This window comes from Syngnathoides biaculeatus, chromosome 7 (genome assembly GCF_019802595.1).
Source record: "Syngnathoides biaculeatus isolate LvHL_M chromosome 7, ASM1980259v1, whole genome shotgun sequence".
NCBI lineage: Eukaryota > Metazoa > Chordata > Actinopteri > Syngnathiformes > Syngnathidae > Syngnathoides > Syngnathoides biaculeatus.
This window is the reverse complement of record NC_084646.1, coordinates 11011215-11028777: the sequence shown is the minus strand read 5'-3', so window position 1 is coordinate 11028777 and position 17563 is coordinate 11011215. Positions and strand designations below refer to the sequence as shown.

General features: G+C 50.2%; 1 protein-coding gene across 12 annotated transcripts in view; it reads left to right on the top strand.

Annotated features, from left to right (window-relative positions):
• The window catches only part of ptprfa (protein tyrosine phosphatase receptor type Fa), a 43854-nt gene that overhangs the window by 21425 nt on the left and 4866 nt on the right, over window positions 1–17563 (top strand). For 4 of the 12 annotated variants that reach the window (XM_061824660.1, XM_061824664.1, XM_061824658.1 and 1 more), the window contains exons 7-25: window positions 997–1266; window positions 1522–2127; window positions 2422–2558; window positions 3312–3456; window positions 4389–4700; window positions 5222–5415; window positions 9987–10104; window positions 10760–11341; window positions 11695–11792; window positions 11854–12110; window positions 12540–12618; window positions 12770–12979; window positions 13084–13247; window positions 13631–13878; window positions 14570–14739; window positions 15679–15802; window positions 15883–16058; window positions 16130–16249; window positions 16623–16777. In XM_061824660.1, coding sequence (XP_061680644.1) covers window positions 997–1266; window positions 1522–2127; window positions 2422–2558; window positions 3312–3456; window positions 4389–4700; window positions 5222–5415; window positions 9987–10104; window positions 10760–11341; window positions 11695–11792; window positions 11854–12110; window positions 12540–12618; window positions 12770–12979; window positions 13084–13247; window positions 13631–13878; window positions 14570–14739; window positions 15679–15802; window positions 15883–16058; window positions 16130–16249; window positions 16623–16777 — 4165 coding nt within the window. The remainder of the gene's footprint in view (window positions 1–996; window positions 1267–1521; window positions 2128–2421; window positions 2559–3311; window positions 3457–4388; window positions 4701–5221; window positions 5416–9986; window positions 10105–10759; window positions 11342–11694; window positions 11793–11853; window positions 12111–12539; window positions 12619–12769; window positions 12980–13083; window positions 13248–13630; window positions 13879–14569; window positions 14740–15678; window positions 15803–15882; window positions 16059–16129; window positions 16250–16622; window positions 16778–17563) is intronic. The other 8 variants (XM_061824666.1, XM_061824662.1, XM_061824670.1 and 5 more) reach the window with 7 other exon arrangements.

The window sequence follows — 17563 nt, the reverse complement described above, 5'->3', positions numbered from 1 at the left end:
ATCGGGACGCTATTTAAGGACGCGGGTGACTTTTAAGTGGCCGTCCATGCTGCATTATCTAACACGCGCAAACTCAAAACATTTTAGAATGCGGTAAAAAAAAGGCAGCTGAGCAGCTCGATGATTCCGCGAGCTCAAGTCGGTGAACAAAATCAACTCAATGATTGGAGCAACTCATCGGTCAACCAAAGCAACGTGAGTCGGCGAAACAAATAGTTGGAGGCTGCTAACTCGAGTCGTCAGTGAACAAAATCCAGAGTCCGCGGTGATGACGGTCCGCCGACTTCAAATCAACTCGAGTCGGAGAACCGAGTGTCGACTCTGCGGCGTTCGCCGTGAGTCAAATCACAAGTCGGGTGAGCGAAACCAACGGGAATCAGTCAACCGCATTAAGTGGAGTCGGTGAACCAAATCATCCGAGTCTGTGGCGTGTCGAGTTAATCTTCTAGCTCTACTCGGTGGATGGAATCATTAGTCCATTTGAACTAAACCACCTTGACTCAGTGAACCAAATCATCCAAGTCCGTGTTTTTTTCCAGCGAGGCTTGAGTGCGCGAATCGACTCAACTTCAGTCGATGAGGTTCACGCTTTGACCTCTTCTGTTGAACCAAATCGCCGGAATCTGCCGTTTTTCAACCGAGTCAGATTGAGCTCGAGTTAGCGGACCAAAATCACACGAGTCCGGTGTAGAAAAGCAAAGTGGATCAGTTGAATCAAATCATATGCGTCGGGTGTGTTTCCGGTGAGTCCGCAAACTTGAGTCAGTGAACCGAATCAGCTCCTTTCTGCCGTGCTTTTCGGGGGTCCGCTCACTAAGCTTCTGTGCCCAGGCCGAGAACTCGTCAGATGCGGGTTCGTCCAGAACTCTAACTCTCAATCCCCGATTCAGTCTGACGATTGGAATGGGTTCGCCGTAAATACGTAAACTCCGGGCCAATCGAGCGAGCCGACGTCCTCCCCTCTAAACTCTGCCTCCGTCCGTCCCGCCCGCGCAGTTCGCCGGGTGCCGCCACGTTTCTCCATCCCGCCGTCGCACCACGAGGTGATGCCCGGGGGCGGCGTCAACCTGACGTGCGTGGCGGTGGGCGCGCCCATGCCCTACGTCAAGTGGATGAGCGGCCAGGCCGAGCTGACCCGCGAGGAGGAGACGCCCGTCGGGCGCAACGTGCTGGAGCTGGCCGACATCCGACGCTCGGCCAACTACACCTGCGTGGCCGTCTCCTCGCTGGGCGTCATCCAGACCACCGCGCAGATCACCGTCAAAGGTACGGCGGGCGCCGGCGCGACGTTCCAGAGCGTTTAAGATTGATGTTGCACGTTCGGATATTTTGCTCCTAATTCTGTGAGGATTTTTTTTTTCCATGCTGGGATTAAGATTGAACTAATATTGTCTATTTTTCTTTTTTATACCGCTGTATAACCACAAAAAAAAAAAAAAAAAACCCCACACATTTGACGTTACCTGGTATACAATTTTTACAAGGCAGTGGTCCAAATCGGAATGTTTGAATCACTGTCAGATGCCCCGCCCCCTTCGCCCACAGCCCTACCCGAGCCCCCCACCTCCCTCACGGTGACCGAGACCACCGCCACCAGCGTGACCCTAACGTGGGAGTCGGGCACCCCGGAGCCCGTGTCCTACTACGTGATCCAGTACCGGGCCAAGGCGTCGGACGAGGGCTTCCGGGAGGTGGACGGCGTGGCCACCACCCGCTACAGCATCGGCGGTCTCAGCCCCTTTTCCCAATATGACTTCCGGGTGATGGCGGTCAACAACGTGGGTCGGGGGCCGCCCGGGGCCGCGGTGGACACGCGCACCGGCGAGCAGGCGCCCTCCTCGCCCCCTCTCCGCGTGCAGGCCCGGATGCTGAGCCCCACGACCGCGCTGGTCCAGTGGGAGCCCCCCGAAGAAGCCAACGGCCGAGTCCGGGGCTACCGGGTCTACTACGGCGCCGACCCCCGGGCCCCGCTCGCCGCCTGGAGCCAACACAGCGCGGGCGACGTGCGGCTGGCCACCCTGGCCGGACTCGCTCCGGACGTCACCTACGGCCTGAGGGTTCTGGCCTTCACCTCGGTGGGTGACGGACCCCCGTCCGACGTCCTGCTCTTCAAGACGCAGCAAGGGGGTGAGTTGAGTGCGTACCTTGCGCTACGAGTGCGATATTCTACTATGTGGTATCGTACCCTACCCTACCGTACCAAGTAAAGCATATATATATTTTTTTTTTTTTACACCTAGTCGCATTATATCATATAAATACCGCATCAAGCTGAACCACACAGTAACATATCTTACTGCACCGTATCGCATCATTTCATAAATACCGCACCACGTGTCGGAATATGTGTATCCTGCCACAGCGCGGGTATAATACCGTATCATATTGGAGCGTATGAAATCATATTGTGGCTTTTTTCAGTTCCGGCTCAGCCGTCCGACTTGGAGGCCGAGGCCGAGCTGGACTCGCGCGTGGTGCTGAGGTGGCTCTGGCCGGTCCAGGACCCGATCGTGGGCTACGAGCTGCTCTACTGGGAGGCCGACGCGCCCCAGGAGAAGGTGGGTGACCTTTGCCCTCTTCGAACAGGGCTGGGCAACGTGTCTTTTGTTTGATTTATTGTCAAAAATGGACAGAAAAGATGATTACGAAAAGAATTTTGCATAATGCTGTAGGATCAACGTTTTTGTTTTCATCAAATCATTGGTTTATTATTTTGAACTATAATAATAATGCAATTTGGATAAAGGTCATTCATTTATTGTAAATTCAAATGAAAAAGTTGTTTAAAAATTGTTTTGTGTGCCACGGTCATTTTGTACATTTTACATTTTCTTATCATTTGATCCAATTTAGTAATTATAAACAGCACATTACAGAAACTCAATTCATCGTTTGTAAATATTAAAATCCTTCATTCGTTCATTAATTAATTTTCCGTTCACTTGTTTAGAAATAGTTTTGTAGAATACGGTAATTTATTTTTATTAGTTATTTGTAATTACTTGATTTCAGTATCTCAAATAATTGCCTAATTTCATGAATTGTAAATGAATGTAATCATTTTGTAATTTGAAGATTTGTGAAAAAAAATTAATTTGAACAAAGTGGATGACAAATAATCCAATTTCAACCTGAATAATTGTTTTCTTTTTGAGAAGAAACCATTTTTTAGGGCATTTTCTTCATCTCGGAATCCATTTTTCGACATTCAAAGTGTTTTTATTAGTTTGTAGCAGTAGTTGGCCCAGTTCTGGTTTACACGATCCAAGATGGCCGCCGGTTGACGGTCCATTCGGGTTTTGATCCGGCAGAGCCGCGTGACCTTTGAGCCCAGCGGATCGTACGCCGCGGAGGGTTTGAAAGCCGACACCGCCTACGTGTTCACGCTGGCCGCCCGGTCCGAGACGGGCTTGGGAGTCTTCAGCGGGCCCGTCGAGGCCAGGACCGCCCCGTCCAGTAAGCGCAAAACCTTTTCCTTTGTATCTCTTCGGGGTTTGTGTGGGGGAGTTGTTGCAGGTCACTGATTCAGTCAAAATTGGGGTGGGTTGCGGACAGCTCGAGAATCGTTGGTCTTGATCCTCACTGGCTTGGCAGACTCAGAACTGGCTCTTTCACGCTGATTGGACAAAACCAAAGACAAGGTGGCAAAATGTTCCGCTGGAACCACGCTCGATTAGCGTATGCTGCTCACCGGACTCCTTAAGACAAGAAAAAAAAAAATGACAAAATGTTCTTCCGGATCCACGCTAGGTTAGCGTGCTGCTCACTAGTCCTTCAACACGCGTAGGACTCTCCCAAAACCAAAGACAAGGTGGCAAAAGGTTCCTCTCCAGGGAGATAGGTTAACATAATGCCAGCTGCAGCTCAAACTCTCATTGGACCTCACCAAGATCAGAGACAAGATGTTTGTCTGGGTCTATACTTGGTCCTTCAACACTCACAGGACTCGACAAAATCAACTAGGTGGATTTGTGCTGGGTTAGCAGATTGCTAACTGTTCCTTAAACAATCGCTGGACTCTACAAGACTCAAGACAAAGTAATAAAATGTTCCGATGGATCTTTGCTAGGTTATCATGCTGCCAGCCGGACTCCTCGAGATTTAAGATGGGGGGGGGGGGGGGGGCTCCATTCTAGGTTAGCGTGCTACGAACTGGTTCTTAAACGCTGGCTGGACGATACAGCCTGACGTGTCCTTCTGCACCTATGCTAGGTTAGCTCACTGCTAACTAGGCTTCATCCCTTCCGGTTGGATCTGTAAACCCCCAGAGTTCCGGTCTTGGCTCCATATCATCAACTCCAGACAGTATTTGCACCGCGTTGTGTGTTTGTGCCACGTCCGCATCCTCTTTACGTGTTTTCACGTTGGCGCGTCTGTGTTCCCGTCAGCCCCCTCGGCGCCCCCCCGAGACGTCCGTCTGCTGAGCCTGAGCTCCACCAGCGTGCAAGTCAGTTGGGAGCCGCCGGCCGCCGCCCCCGGGCCCCGCGACGCCGCCGTCACCGGCTACTCCCTGGCCTACCGCGCGTTGGCCGAGGAGGACGCGCAACGCCACCAGGTGACGGGCGTCGGGCCCGACGTGCGCAGCTTCGTGCTGGAGGGTCTGGAAAAGTGGACGGAATATTCCGTGTGGGTGCGAGCGCTCACCGACGTCGGGCCCGGACCGGAGAGTCCTCCGGCCGTCGCCAGGACCCGAGAAGACGGTAGGTGGACGGATTCCGTTGCGGGACCGTCAAGATCCAAAAATGCCGATCATGTCCTTATTTTATGAACCTATTTCGTTATTAGTTGTTTCCACCTGTGATCTCTTTGTGGGAACCGAAGCCATTCAACGTTCCGCTTAAAAATGATTTGTGGATCACATTTTATTAGATTTGATGGAAAACATACAAGATTTAGTTTGTGGAAATGCATTTCATCAAAACGTTAAGTTTCCCGCGTTTTCCAGTTATTCATTGCTGACCTAGTCAAAATCATTTCATATATTTGATACAGATTTTATTCTGTGCTTTGCAAAAAAAATCAATTTGCGGATTAACAAATTCAATTAGACATTGTGTTAAAAAAAAAAAAAATTGAAGATGACATTTCAAATGTTCAGAAATCCTTTATTTATCATCTTGAACGTAGCTAACACCCCCCCCCCCCCTTGCTTTTATTTTTCACGGTATTTCGTGGTGCGCGTAACATTTGCGGCGCTAAAATGCGTCCTCCGGTCGCTCAGTGCCGGGAGCGCCGCCCAGGAAGGTGGAGGCGGACGCCGTCAACTCCACGGCGGTGCGGGTCAGCTGGAAGCCGCCGCCGTCGCCCCAGCACAACGGGCACATCCGAGGCTACCAGATCGTCTACTCCCGGGCGGAGAAAGGCGAGCCTCGCGGCCAGCCGCTCGTCGTGGACGTCGCCCGGCCCGACGCTCAGGTACTTTTTTTTTTTTTTTAATTATTGTTATTATCAAAGGATCCAACGGTAGGATTGGGACGCCCGACTCCACATTTTCCTTACGTCTCACTTCTGTAGCTGTCCCAACATATATTTCTAGAGCTCGTGCACCTCCGTCATCAAATCACGTGATTTTTGTTGACGTCGCCATCTTGCCCGTCAATCAAAGCATTGTTGCAAGTTGATTCCGTTGAGACGAAAATATGTCAAGACACGCGTTAAACATTGAGAAGGTGATAATAAACGAAGGTGCGTGGAGAAATGAGAGACACTCGGCATAGAGGATCCATATTTCATGCCGAAGTCGATGTTTTGGCCGATGAGAAATCGGACCGTGAACCCGCTTCCGCTTGTCTTGGACAACTGGATCTTCGGACGCGTAGTCAAGAATAAATCCCACATACTGATGGAGCCACTCGGATTTTTTCAATGCAAATACCAATATTTCAATAAATGACAAACTTGCATTCATTAACTATGATTGACTCGGCTCCTCCGTACACGGAAGCGTATCGCGGCCACACGTTAACCTCCGTAAACCTCTCTATTTTTTTTTTTTTTTAAATACGCATTGTTGTCAAATGAGTCAATTTGGCTTTGTAAATACTTCACAATTTGAGATGAAGAATAATTCCGACCTGAAATGAAGCGATCGCTGCACGGGTGTGCGCGTATTTTGGCTAGGCAGCATCCATCACGTTTAATTGCCGAAATCCACCGATCTTTTCTGGTCTTTTCAGGTGGTATTCAATACAAGTACCAATATTTCAATAACTGACCCCTGGTTTTACACAAACTTGCATTCATTAACTATGATTGACTCGGCTCCTCCGTACACGGAAGCGTATCGCGGCCACACGTTAACCTCCGTAAACCTCTCTATTTTTTTTTTTTTTTAAATACGCATTGTTGTCAAATGAGTCAATTTGGCTTTGTAAATACTTCACAATTTGAGATGAAGAATAATTCCGGCCTGAAATGAAGCGATCGCTGCACGGGCGTGGGCGTATTTTGGCTAGGCAGCATCCATCACGTTTAATTGCCGACATCCATCCATCTTTTGTGGTCTTTCCAGCTGCTATTCTTCTAGAAGGACCTCTTTGAAGATCGGTCTCGTCTGTTGTGACAACCAACAGCGCAACAAGTCTCGGGTATTGGGAATATTCTCCTCCGGTTCAATGTCGAGCAGCTCTTTTTGACCGTGAAAACGGTGACGTGACGAACTCTATTATCGGTCGCTAGTTCGTCGCGGTTGACACTGCAGCATTTTATGCGAGTACGCAAGCTTCTTGTTCGAGTGTCTCCCCCGTTACAGCGATTCCGTGTTCTAGTTACCGGACCTCGTTTCTGGACTTTCGGACTTTAGCTTTTTGCTACGTGTTTTTTTGCGCTTCTGCCTTTGTGGACCGCTCGCCCGTGGAGGACCTCGGCCACAGTTAAACTACCCTCGAAAATCACGTCCCCGCTTCGGAGTCCTGCAATCGGGTCCCACCCCGTGTCGCTTGCCCGACAAAAGTATCGGGACATGAAAATGCGGAGTTTGCACAAAAGTATTGAGACGGCGATAAGAAGAGAAATGGACAAAAGTATTGGGACACCTACAAGGAGAGAAAAGTGAAGAAAATGTGGACAAAAAGTATTGAGACGCCACGTGGCGACGACGCTTGGACTTTGCGCACGAGGAGGCACAATGAGTCTCTTGTCGTCTCGTGCCTTTGGGCCAAGACGAAGTCTTGGACTTAAATCTTGTCGTCCCGCTGCCACAAAAGTCGAGAAGTCAAATCAAGAGACGGAAACAAAACAAGGAGATCAACTCGGACTTTCCCACTCTCATTTTTCTTTTTTTGGCAAAGGGGATAAGAATCGGCCTGCATGAAGGAAATGCAACGTGGCCTGGGGGAGGAGGCAGACGCGCACAGACGTGTCCTCGTGCTCTTGAGCAATCCGAATCGTCTCACTCTTGTCTCCTCGGGGGCACAAATCCAGACCTTTGATGGAGAAGCTCGCACGATGGCAAGCTTGCTATTTACCTCCTAATAATAGTAAGAATTGCGATATTATGAAAATAGAACCAGGATACGGTACGATGGTTTCATTTCTAAAAATATAAAATCATCTTCTGAAACTAAAGATGGAAAACTATGAGCATACAGAAAAGGAAATTATTTCATTTGGGGGAATACAGTCCACATTTTGGGGGCTGCGGGGGTCACGTGACCTTTTGGGGCGCCGGGCGCTCTTATCATTTACGTGATCGACAGTTTTGAATCATTTGTGACAAACATTTAGAAAAATAAATAAAAACGAAAATATTATTTTTCATTCCTAATCGTTAATAACAAATTAACCAATTTTTTTTTGAAATTGTTATTTCTTTCTAATTGTGCGAAGTGGACTGTGCTATTCTCGAGAGATAGAAATCAAATGTAGAAAAAAAAAAAAACAACACAAGTAGGTGGTCGGATTTCCCTTAAAAATGAAATGGACATTATTCATGAAGAAATATTTCTATTACAGTATTTCCAATAGTGGTGTTTACAGTATGGCCCGGGGGCCGTTTGTAGCCTGTTGTCTGTTTTGCATCGGCCGGCTGCAGAGATCAAAAATGATTTTTAACGCCCCCTCCCCAAATGTAAGTGTAAGCCACTCACGTCGATGGGGACGCCCCCTGCTACTGTACTACGAAACGGGTTTGCTATACTTTAAAACTTGCTAATAATCGACTTACAACCAAAATAGTAACAAAACGTCTTCCCAACAATGCGGTGAATAAAGGCTTCCTCCACTTTCTACTCCGTGGCAAGCGCCGAGTAGTGCACATTACTGATCCTTGCAATAAGTCAGGAAAGCAATTATTTAACGAGATGAATAACTTTCATTTGCCCAATATGGGCGGGGGGGGGGGGGGCGACATCTAAATGATTGTCACAAATGATTCAAAACTGTCGATCACGTCAATGTTCGCGACAAACGTAGCTGCGCGGCATGCTCAGCGGCGTGCTGATATTTGTTAGCGCGTTATGCTAACCCCGGCCGACAGGGCGCGCGTAAGGTGAAGCGGAAACGCGCACGTCGCTTCTGCTAAGCGTCACTGTCAGCGCGGGCGCCAGGGGGCGCCACTAAACTTATCAGGCTGAGGCCCTCAGACAGGTCCTCGCAGAGACGCCCGCGGAGGCCGCACGGCCTCGTCGGGAAGCCCTCGGAATCGGCGGCTCGCCGGGATGAGACGGGAAGGCTGCAAATCGGCTGCGACGCTCCTCCGGGTGAACAAAACAAACGCGGCCGAGACCACCGGCGGAACGTTCTGCTCCGACGCCAGCTGCCATCTTACTGTGACCTCACCTGCCTCCTCTTTCAACACGCCTGCATGGTCTCCTCTCCGAACAATGCCGATTTGCCAGATTGGGGAAAAAAAAAAAAAAAAAAAAGGCGATTTTCAGCTTAACCAGGTCACGGTGATCCGCAAAGGTCGGGTCCAAAATCAGGTTATATGACTCGCATTCTAAAGTCTCTGCACGGTTCTTTCGATTTGAAAGTTCCGCTACTGGTGTATGAAAATGGTTCGGGTCGTGAATACATTCAAGAAACGCTCGCGGGCGTAAAGTCAGTCGGGTTCCGAGGTCTCCGGACTCGGGTCGAGTCCAAAGCAAGCAAACGCGGCACGCAAACGGAAGAAGCTGCCAACACAAGTGAGGTCCGCCCGAGTGCCAACGTCCGTTACCAAGTCCTGCTTCCAACGTGTTCTTTTGTCGCTTGCTTAGAATGGAACATTTTAGCACATTTCTTGCACTGTACATGATTTGAGCAAATTTAGTAAGAGGTCTTATTTTTTTTCTGTACTTGAGCTACCTTGCGCTAAATAAATCAATTTGCCTTGCATTGCCCCAAATCTTCAAATCTACTGTTATGTTTTTCTCGAGGGGAAGAAAATGTGCAACTTCCTTCTCCAAGTACAGATGAGGACACCAAAGTACCCTGAGAAATGTTCCAGTTCCTCTGATGAGTCCAGTGAAAATGAAAGATTTGCGTTTCAAGCCCAACCGACGCGACGTGACACACTGACAACAATCAAATGCAAGCGTCTAACTTTCATCATTTCCTGCCAAGATGTTGACTCTCTTGGAACCCGCCGGGATTTGATTTGTCTTTTTTTCCGCTGAAAATGGATGAATACATTTCTGGATATACGACACTTTGGCTACTACCTTTGCCCGTTTTTGTACCCAACACGATCCAAATGAATTCAGACGCTCGGTACAAAGAACAAATTTGACCTGGCTTTCCAAAAAAAAACCCCAAAAATCTGCACGGTTTGTTTCGTTTTTTTTTTTTTTTCGTGGGAGGAACTTCCACGTCCATGCAGAGAGAGTCGGGGACCCTCCCCAGAGGCAAACCCCAATGAGGCGAGCCTCCGACCGGCCGAGCCCCGCTCAAAGCAAACGAGCGACTCCTGGGAATCGAATTACTCCAAAGAAGTTTTCGTTCCTTTGCCGCCGTTGTACGCTGTGCCAAAGGTTTGCGTCCAAACCGTTCACGTCCTCTCCCGACAGGAAGCCGTCGTGACGGGCCTGCTGCCGGAGACCAGCTACTCGCTGACGGTGGCGGCGTACACCACCAAGGGGGACGGCGCCCACAGCAAGGCCCGGCTGGTCACCACCACGGGCGCAGGTGCGACGCCCGCTGTGGGGCATTTCCGCGTGACCTCACACCCGGGCGGAAAAAAACGCCAGCGCTGTTGATGATGATTTTAGAAGGAAACTTTTTTTAGTGTGTAAGTATGAAGTCTCGGTTGGAAAGTAGATGTTACATGCGGTCAGTTGTTTGGGAGGGGGACGAAATTCCAGCCGGAATTTTGTTTACATTTCAACAGGTAAGTTGGCTCACGCGTTAAGAAACGATTAACGTGACTACTGAGGGACGAGCTGACGAATGGACTTTCCTTTCGCCCGGATTAACGGCACAGGCGTTCTGTTTTGACGGCGAAACGCAGTCTGTACGCTGTAGCTGACTGAAAATGATACTTTGAGCATGAGCGAAGAAAACGGGAGAAGGAAGAGCAGGAAAGGCAAATGTGGAGGACCAGGAAGTCGCAGTGATTAATTAGCTGGAGAAAAGTTAGAAAGACACGAAAGAAAAGGCCGACAAATGGAAAGGCAGCTTGTCCTGATGAGGTTTGGCAGCATCCTGTGAAGTTTTTGACCTTTGGTGTCCATTTTATGGCACGACCCCAGACACAGTTTTTGTTCTTGTCGTGGTTTCCGTTCCCGAAAGTGATATTCGTTCACTTTTGTGCCTGACTCGCTTCCTTGTTTGGTATTTCCAGTACCAGGCAAGCCCACCATGATGATCAGCACGACCATCGGCAACACGGCGCTGATCCAATGGCAGCCGCCCAAGGAGACGGCGGGCGAGCACGTGGGCTACCGGCTGCAGTACAAGCGGGCCGAGGACGAGGCCTTCGCCGTCAGAGACTTCCGCAAGACCGACGATCACTTCACTGTCACCGGCCTCCACAAGGGGGCCACCTACATCTTCAAACTGTGCGCCAAGAACCGGGCGGGCAACGGTGAGGAGTACGTGAAGGAGATCAGCACCCCAGAGGATGCCCCCGCCAGTTATCCCCTCAACCTGAGCGTGTCGGGCTTGACCGCCACCACCACCCAACTGTCGTGGGACCCGCCGCCGCTGGCCGAGCGCAACGGGAAGATCGTCAAGTACGTGGTGGTGTACCGCGACATCAACAGCCAGAACGAGAGCTCCGACACCACGGACGAAACGCACCTGAGCCTGGGCGGCCTGCGGCCGGACACCACCTACGACGTCCGTGTGCAGGCCTTCACCGCCAAGGGCGGGGGACCCCTCAGCCCCAGCATCCAGAGCAGGACCATGTCCACCGCCATGCCGGGTCAGTACTAGCCGAAGTTGGAACTCTTGACACGGCTCTCATCTTGATTTGTAGCTTGCCTTTCTGTTCGCAACTTGCTTTCTGACTGGTTCGTGACCGGTTTTGACTTTGTGGACCTGCTTCTTGATGGATTTTTGACATCTTGTTTTATTTGGGCTGTTAACATAGTTCGTACCTGTTCTTCTCCACGTGGTCATCGACCTTTTCCTTTGCCCCGTTTCTTGACGTGCTTCTTCACCTGGTTTTGGACTTGTTCTGCGCTTCTTTTTTGACCGCCGCCGAAGCGATCGAAGCAAAGAAAGTGCCGCCTTGCGCTTTTGTCCGCGTTCTCAATCCTTGCGATGTTCCGTCAGCGTTCACCCAAAACTTCGGCGTGAATGCGGTGACGAGAACGTCCGTGCTGCTGACCTGGGATGTTCCCGAGACCTTTGACTCGGAGGTGCCCCTTAAGGTAGGTCCCCGAGAAGCCTCCGGTCGCACGACAGTAGCACTGATGACATCATCCCCGGCAGATCCTCTACAACCAGCAGAGCGTGGAGGTGGCTGGCGAACGCAAGAGGATGCTCATCACGCGGCTCTCGCCCGACACCGAGTACTCCTTTGTGCTGATGAGCCGCGGGAACAGCGCCGGCGGCCTCCAGCAGCAGGTTTCCGTCCGGACCGCTCCGGACCTGCTCCTGAACGAACCTTCGGAGTATCTGCAGGACGCGGAGGAGGGCGGGAAAGTCACACTGCGGCTGCCTCGGGTTCCGCCAGAAGCCCCAGTCAGGTCCGCCCCAGTCCTGGTTTTCCACCATAGTCAGACATTTGCGTCGAAGATGACGTGTAGTTAGTTGCAAAGGTAGATTACAAATGTACTCTTGAGTTACAAATGTGGATGTACATGACGTAAACTTGAATCTACGTTACAAAGGTGTGCTATGAAGCTAGTCGTTGAAGTATTTGCGGGAGACGTATCGGTCGGGTTATGATGGTACACTAGGAATGCACATTATGAAGCTAGTTTATGAATGTATGTGACGAAGGTAATGGCGATAATTTACGTGTCTTGTATTGCGGATGTGTTACAAAGCTATCTTCAGAAGGTATAAGAACTTGCAGTATGTTCCAGATGTAGGCTACGCACGCACGCACGTACGTTACGAACGTACGGCGACCAGTTCTGGGCGGGTCCGTGACATTGGCAATGTGGTCTCAGGTGGTTCTACATTGTGGTTGTCCCCGTCGCCCCGGAGTCCCTCAAGTGGGAGAATCCTGAAGACATGGACCTCCAAGAGGTGAGCGTCAGACCCGCGCTTAGTTTTAGCTCACGGTGAAGTACGGAGGCGCTCGAAGCTCGCCATCCGCTCAAGGTGACACTTTTCACAAGGCGCTTGTTGACATTGGACGCCATCCGTCACGTTTGTGGTCTGACTCGGGTCGGTGCAGCTCTTGGACGGCGAGGGCGACGCCCGGAGGAAGAGGAGGCAGACGGAGGGCGGCTTCCTTCGGCCGTACGTGGCGGCCAAGCTGGACTCGCTTCCTGACATTTTCACGCTGGGCGACGGCCACGCCTACCACGGCTTCCGCAACAAAGCGTTGCCGGGGCAACGGCACTACCGCTGCTTCGTGCTGGTCGAGCTGACGAACGGCGAGTCTGTAAGAGTCTCCATTTTGTAAGCACGTCGGCAACAAAGGTGGAGAGTTTTGCGGTGTGCCGCCTATGCTAAACGTTAGCTCCCGACGTGTGGCCCAATTTTCAGCACAGGACCCTGGCGGCCAGTCCGTTCTCGCAAGCCGTCCTGGCGAAGCTCCACAGCGGCGTGGTGCGCCACTCCGAGGACCCCGAGATGCTTTGGGTGATGGGACCCGTGCTGGCCGTCGTCGTCATCGTCGTCATCGTCATCGCCATTCTGCTCTTCAAGAGGTCAGAGTTAGCGCGTTAGCGTGTATGTCACGTGCGTGACCTTTCAACTCCTCCTCCTCTTCCTGCTGCTTTTCTGCTCTTTTCTCCGGACGCAGCAAGCGAGAAAGGTGAGCGAGCGCTTCTTTCGACAACCTTCCGCTACTTCTTTATGCAATTCTGCTTTTTTTCAATGTCACTTTATCAAACGTAGACGCTACAGGAAATATGAAGACGGATTTCGTTTTACCCAACAGAATGCTACCTTTTGCAAACCCCAATTTTGCAACCGCGATATTATTTGATCTTCCAATTGAAATGCCGCATTGTAAATGTAGCTTTAGCCGTAGCTACGGGTTGCAGCGCCGCTTCTTCGGTGCCACTCTATTGACCGGCACTTCTGTCAGGAAGCGAACGTGTCCGTCGCCCAAAGACGAGCGCACGGCGGACGCGAAGGACTCGCTGCTGGCCGCCGCGTCCGACCCCGTGGAGATGAGGAGGCTCACCTGTCAGAACCGAGGCACGCGCGCACGCTCTTGCTTTCGGACCAGGTCCAAATTGCCACCTGGCATCCGGCCCGCTGAGCCATCGGTGGGTGACGCTTTGCCCTCCTCCCCGACAGGTGGCGCCACCCCGGGCTGTCCGACCGCACCCAGTAAGTTGGCGTTTCTCGACGCACGCGTGGGAACCTCTTCAAAATTACATTTTGGGTCACGTATTGAACATCATTTTGGGCACAGGCGACAACTCCAAATATTTGTTTGGTAGCCTACTGAAGCAGACAAATCTAATCTACTTCACATTTCTTACTATATGATTTTTTTTTTTCCCCATTTTGCAGAAAACCTGGACCAAAATTGCATTTTTTTTCTCTTTTTTTTAACAGATCTTTTATGATTAGCATTATTTGCTATGACTTCTGATTTCTAATTCAATTTGTTATTAAAGATATACTGTGTCGTTGAATATGATGACATTTAATTGAATTTACATTTAATTTACAATAATAACTAACTAAACTTAATAATAAACATTTAATTTTAGTTGATAGTATGATTTTCAGTCTGCGGTCCCCGCCCAGCGTTTGACACCCCTGAATTTGAAATAATTCAGCCATTACCGTAAAAGGTGTCATCTGGTTAAGTATTTTTGGTTTAAAAAAAAAAAAAAAAAAATGCTATAGCAATGGGTTAAAAATAATTTGGAGTAGATGCCATACCTGAAACAATGTGACCAAAAAAAATGTTTTTTAGTCTTCACACGAGAGAAAAATGGTCAAAAAAATCCCAAAGTGATGCCTCGGGCCAAGTTTTCTGCTCTCAGCACATTTGTCTTCCCGCCGTCAGGAACGCGTCAGCATCCTGCCATCGCCGCCCGCGACCTGGCCGAGCACATCGAGCGACTCAAGGCCGACGACGGCCTGCGCTTCTCGCAGGAGTACGAGGTCGGACGTGCAAACCCAACGCCCGCGCAGAAACGCCCGCACCTTCTCGCCCCAAGTGTGAATCGTATTGCGGTGGGCGAATGCCCTGCATTTCGGAGGACCGGGGTTCGAATCCCGGCCCTGCCTGTCTACCGGTTGCATGTTCTCCCCGTGCCCGCGTGCGTGGCTTTTCTCCCGCGTGCCCGAAACGTGCACGTGGCGTGAATTGATTGCCCGTAGGTGAGAATGTGAGCGCGAGTGCTGGGCTTGTTTCTACGTGCCCGGCGATCGGCTGGCGACCGGTTCTGGGTGTACCGCGTCTCCTGCCTGAAGAGAGCTGGGATACGCTCCGGCAATCCTGCGACCCCTGTGAGGATAAGCGGCTCAGAAAACGGATAGATGAATCAGATTTTGTCTTGAATGAATCTGATAGTAACGAAACTGAAGTATGTCACATCTGAATTGGAGTGAATTGTCTCATCAGTAAAGTGGATCATATTTTAACGTTGTCGCATTTTGACTCTAGCGTGGATTATTATTTTTGTTTTTATATATATATATATATATATATATAAAAGTGGCAATTTCATTTGAGAAAAGACCTTGGACCCCCTTTCTTTGACGTTTTGGATCTTCTTCGTCCATATTTGGCAAAGACCGCCCACTTTCCCCTCATTGGTTGCCTGTGTGTAGAAGAAGAAGACTCGGTTATGTCGCCATCACGGCGGTCTGTCTGTGATGTCGATAAGCTTGAGAAATTCCAGTGAACTTATTTCAGTCGAACAGTCGACTTTAATTGGTACTTCACCTTTATTGAGGCACCCTGGAGACAACATCCCAAATACTCGAAAAAGTTGTCTTAGCCTTTTAAAAGTAGTGAATCGTGCCATAATGACCGAATAGTAGCTTATGGCATCAGCGTTGGATTGTAAACAGGAGTGAAGCTTATCGCACGATATTTTGTTGACATTTTTTCCCATTGTATTTTAAACGGCGGGAATCCAAAGTTGACATTTCCGCGTCTCCCTTCAGTCCATCGACCCCGGTCAGCAGTTCACGTGGGAACATTCCAACATGGAGATCAACAAGCCCAAGAACCGCTACGCCAACGTCATCGCCTACGACCACTCCAGAGTCCTCCTCACCCCCGTGGACGGTGAGCGCCGCCTCCGCCTCCGCCGCCGACCGACCGACCGACCGACCGACTCCCGCCATTCGAATGTGGATTCGCCTCAGGAGTTCCGGGCAGCGACTACATCAACGCCAACTACGTGGACGGCTACAGGAAGCAGAACGCCTACATCGCCACGCAGGGACCGCTGCCCGACACGCTCGGAGACTTCTGGAGGCTCGTGTGGGAACAACGCGCCAGCACCGTCGTCATGATGACGCGTCTGGAGGAGAAGTCGCGAGTAGGATCACGACGAGGACGAGGACGAGGGCGAGGGCGAGGACGAGGATGAGGATGTTCTTGTCTTTGTAGGTCAAGTGCGAGCAGTACTGGCCCAGTCGTGGTACTGAAACGTACGGCACGATCCAGGTGACGCTGTTGGACGCTGTGGACTTGGCCACCTACAGCCTCCGCACTTTCGCGCTCTACAAGGTCAGACGTCTCTCGTTCTTTGTTCTTGTTGCTTTGCTGTTCTTGGTTCTGAATGTCGGACCGGGGCAGCACCGAAAACTTCCCTGTGTGTTTTTACGCACTTGGCCAATAAAGCGGATTCTGGTTCTGATTATTAGGCCGTAGTTGCGTCATATTTAATGTCGCGTACCCCTGATGTCATTCATACATCACGTACTCCTCTATGCAGCTTTAATGTTTACAACTTCTGTTTACATCCTCTTGAATTTCTTGACATATTTGATGTCTGTACATCTGTGATGTGGCATACGTACATCATGCTGATTATCGTACCTGGAATATTTCACGCATGAGGTGAACTTGATAGTTGACGGTCGGTGACGTTTCCCCTCAGAACGGTTCAAGCGAGAGGAGGGAGGTGCGGCAGTTCCAGTTCATGGCCTGGCCCGACCACGGCGTGCCGGAGTATCCCACCCCCACGCTGGCCTTCCTGCGCAGGGTCAAAGCCTGCAACCCCCCGGACGCCGGACCCGTGGTGGTCCACTGCAGGTGATCGCTCAAGAAAACTCACTCGCCATGTCTTGCTGACGTCAGCTAGCGCGGCCACAAGGACCTATTCGCCGTGCTATTGCGTTAGCTAAGTGGACTGTGACGTCTTCGCGGCGCAACGTGCAGTAGCATCGCATCATACCGTGACATCAGAACTTGAAGCGTGACATGAGATATCCCAGCATAATATCTATGATAGCATCGAAGTGCAATGTCACAGGTTAATATTATAGCCTCGCATCAACACGTAGCATCATAGCACGTTGTCACAGTATGATACCAGGGACAGGCAAATACTGATACCGGGTTTCAGTATCGAGGTGATACTAGTTTTATTTTAAGGCAGGGGTGTCAAATTTGTCTTCTGTCACAGGGCACATTGGAGTAACGGTTTCCCTCAAAGGGTCGTCACGACTGTGAAATCAGAAAAAAATGTTTCATATTTACATGACAAATTAGTTATCATTCACTATTTTTCATGTTTGGTCACAAAAATGCTAGTGATATTTCAACTTTGTCATTTTTGATATCTGACCATTTTAAATGTTGATCTGAATTTTCACAATTTTACAGAATTTGAAACTAGACTGGGCTTTGTGGCCCACATCAACTCATGTGGCGGTCCGGATCTGGCACCCGGGCCTTGAGTTTGACACCCGCGTTTTAAGGCGTTGCGTACTCACGAAGGTGGCCAATACCGTTGACTGATGCTTAAGGGAACAAAATAATATAATATTGAGTAACTACTCCTTGCCTTTACGTAGTTGTAGGAAACGTTGGAAAATT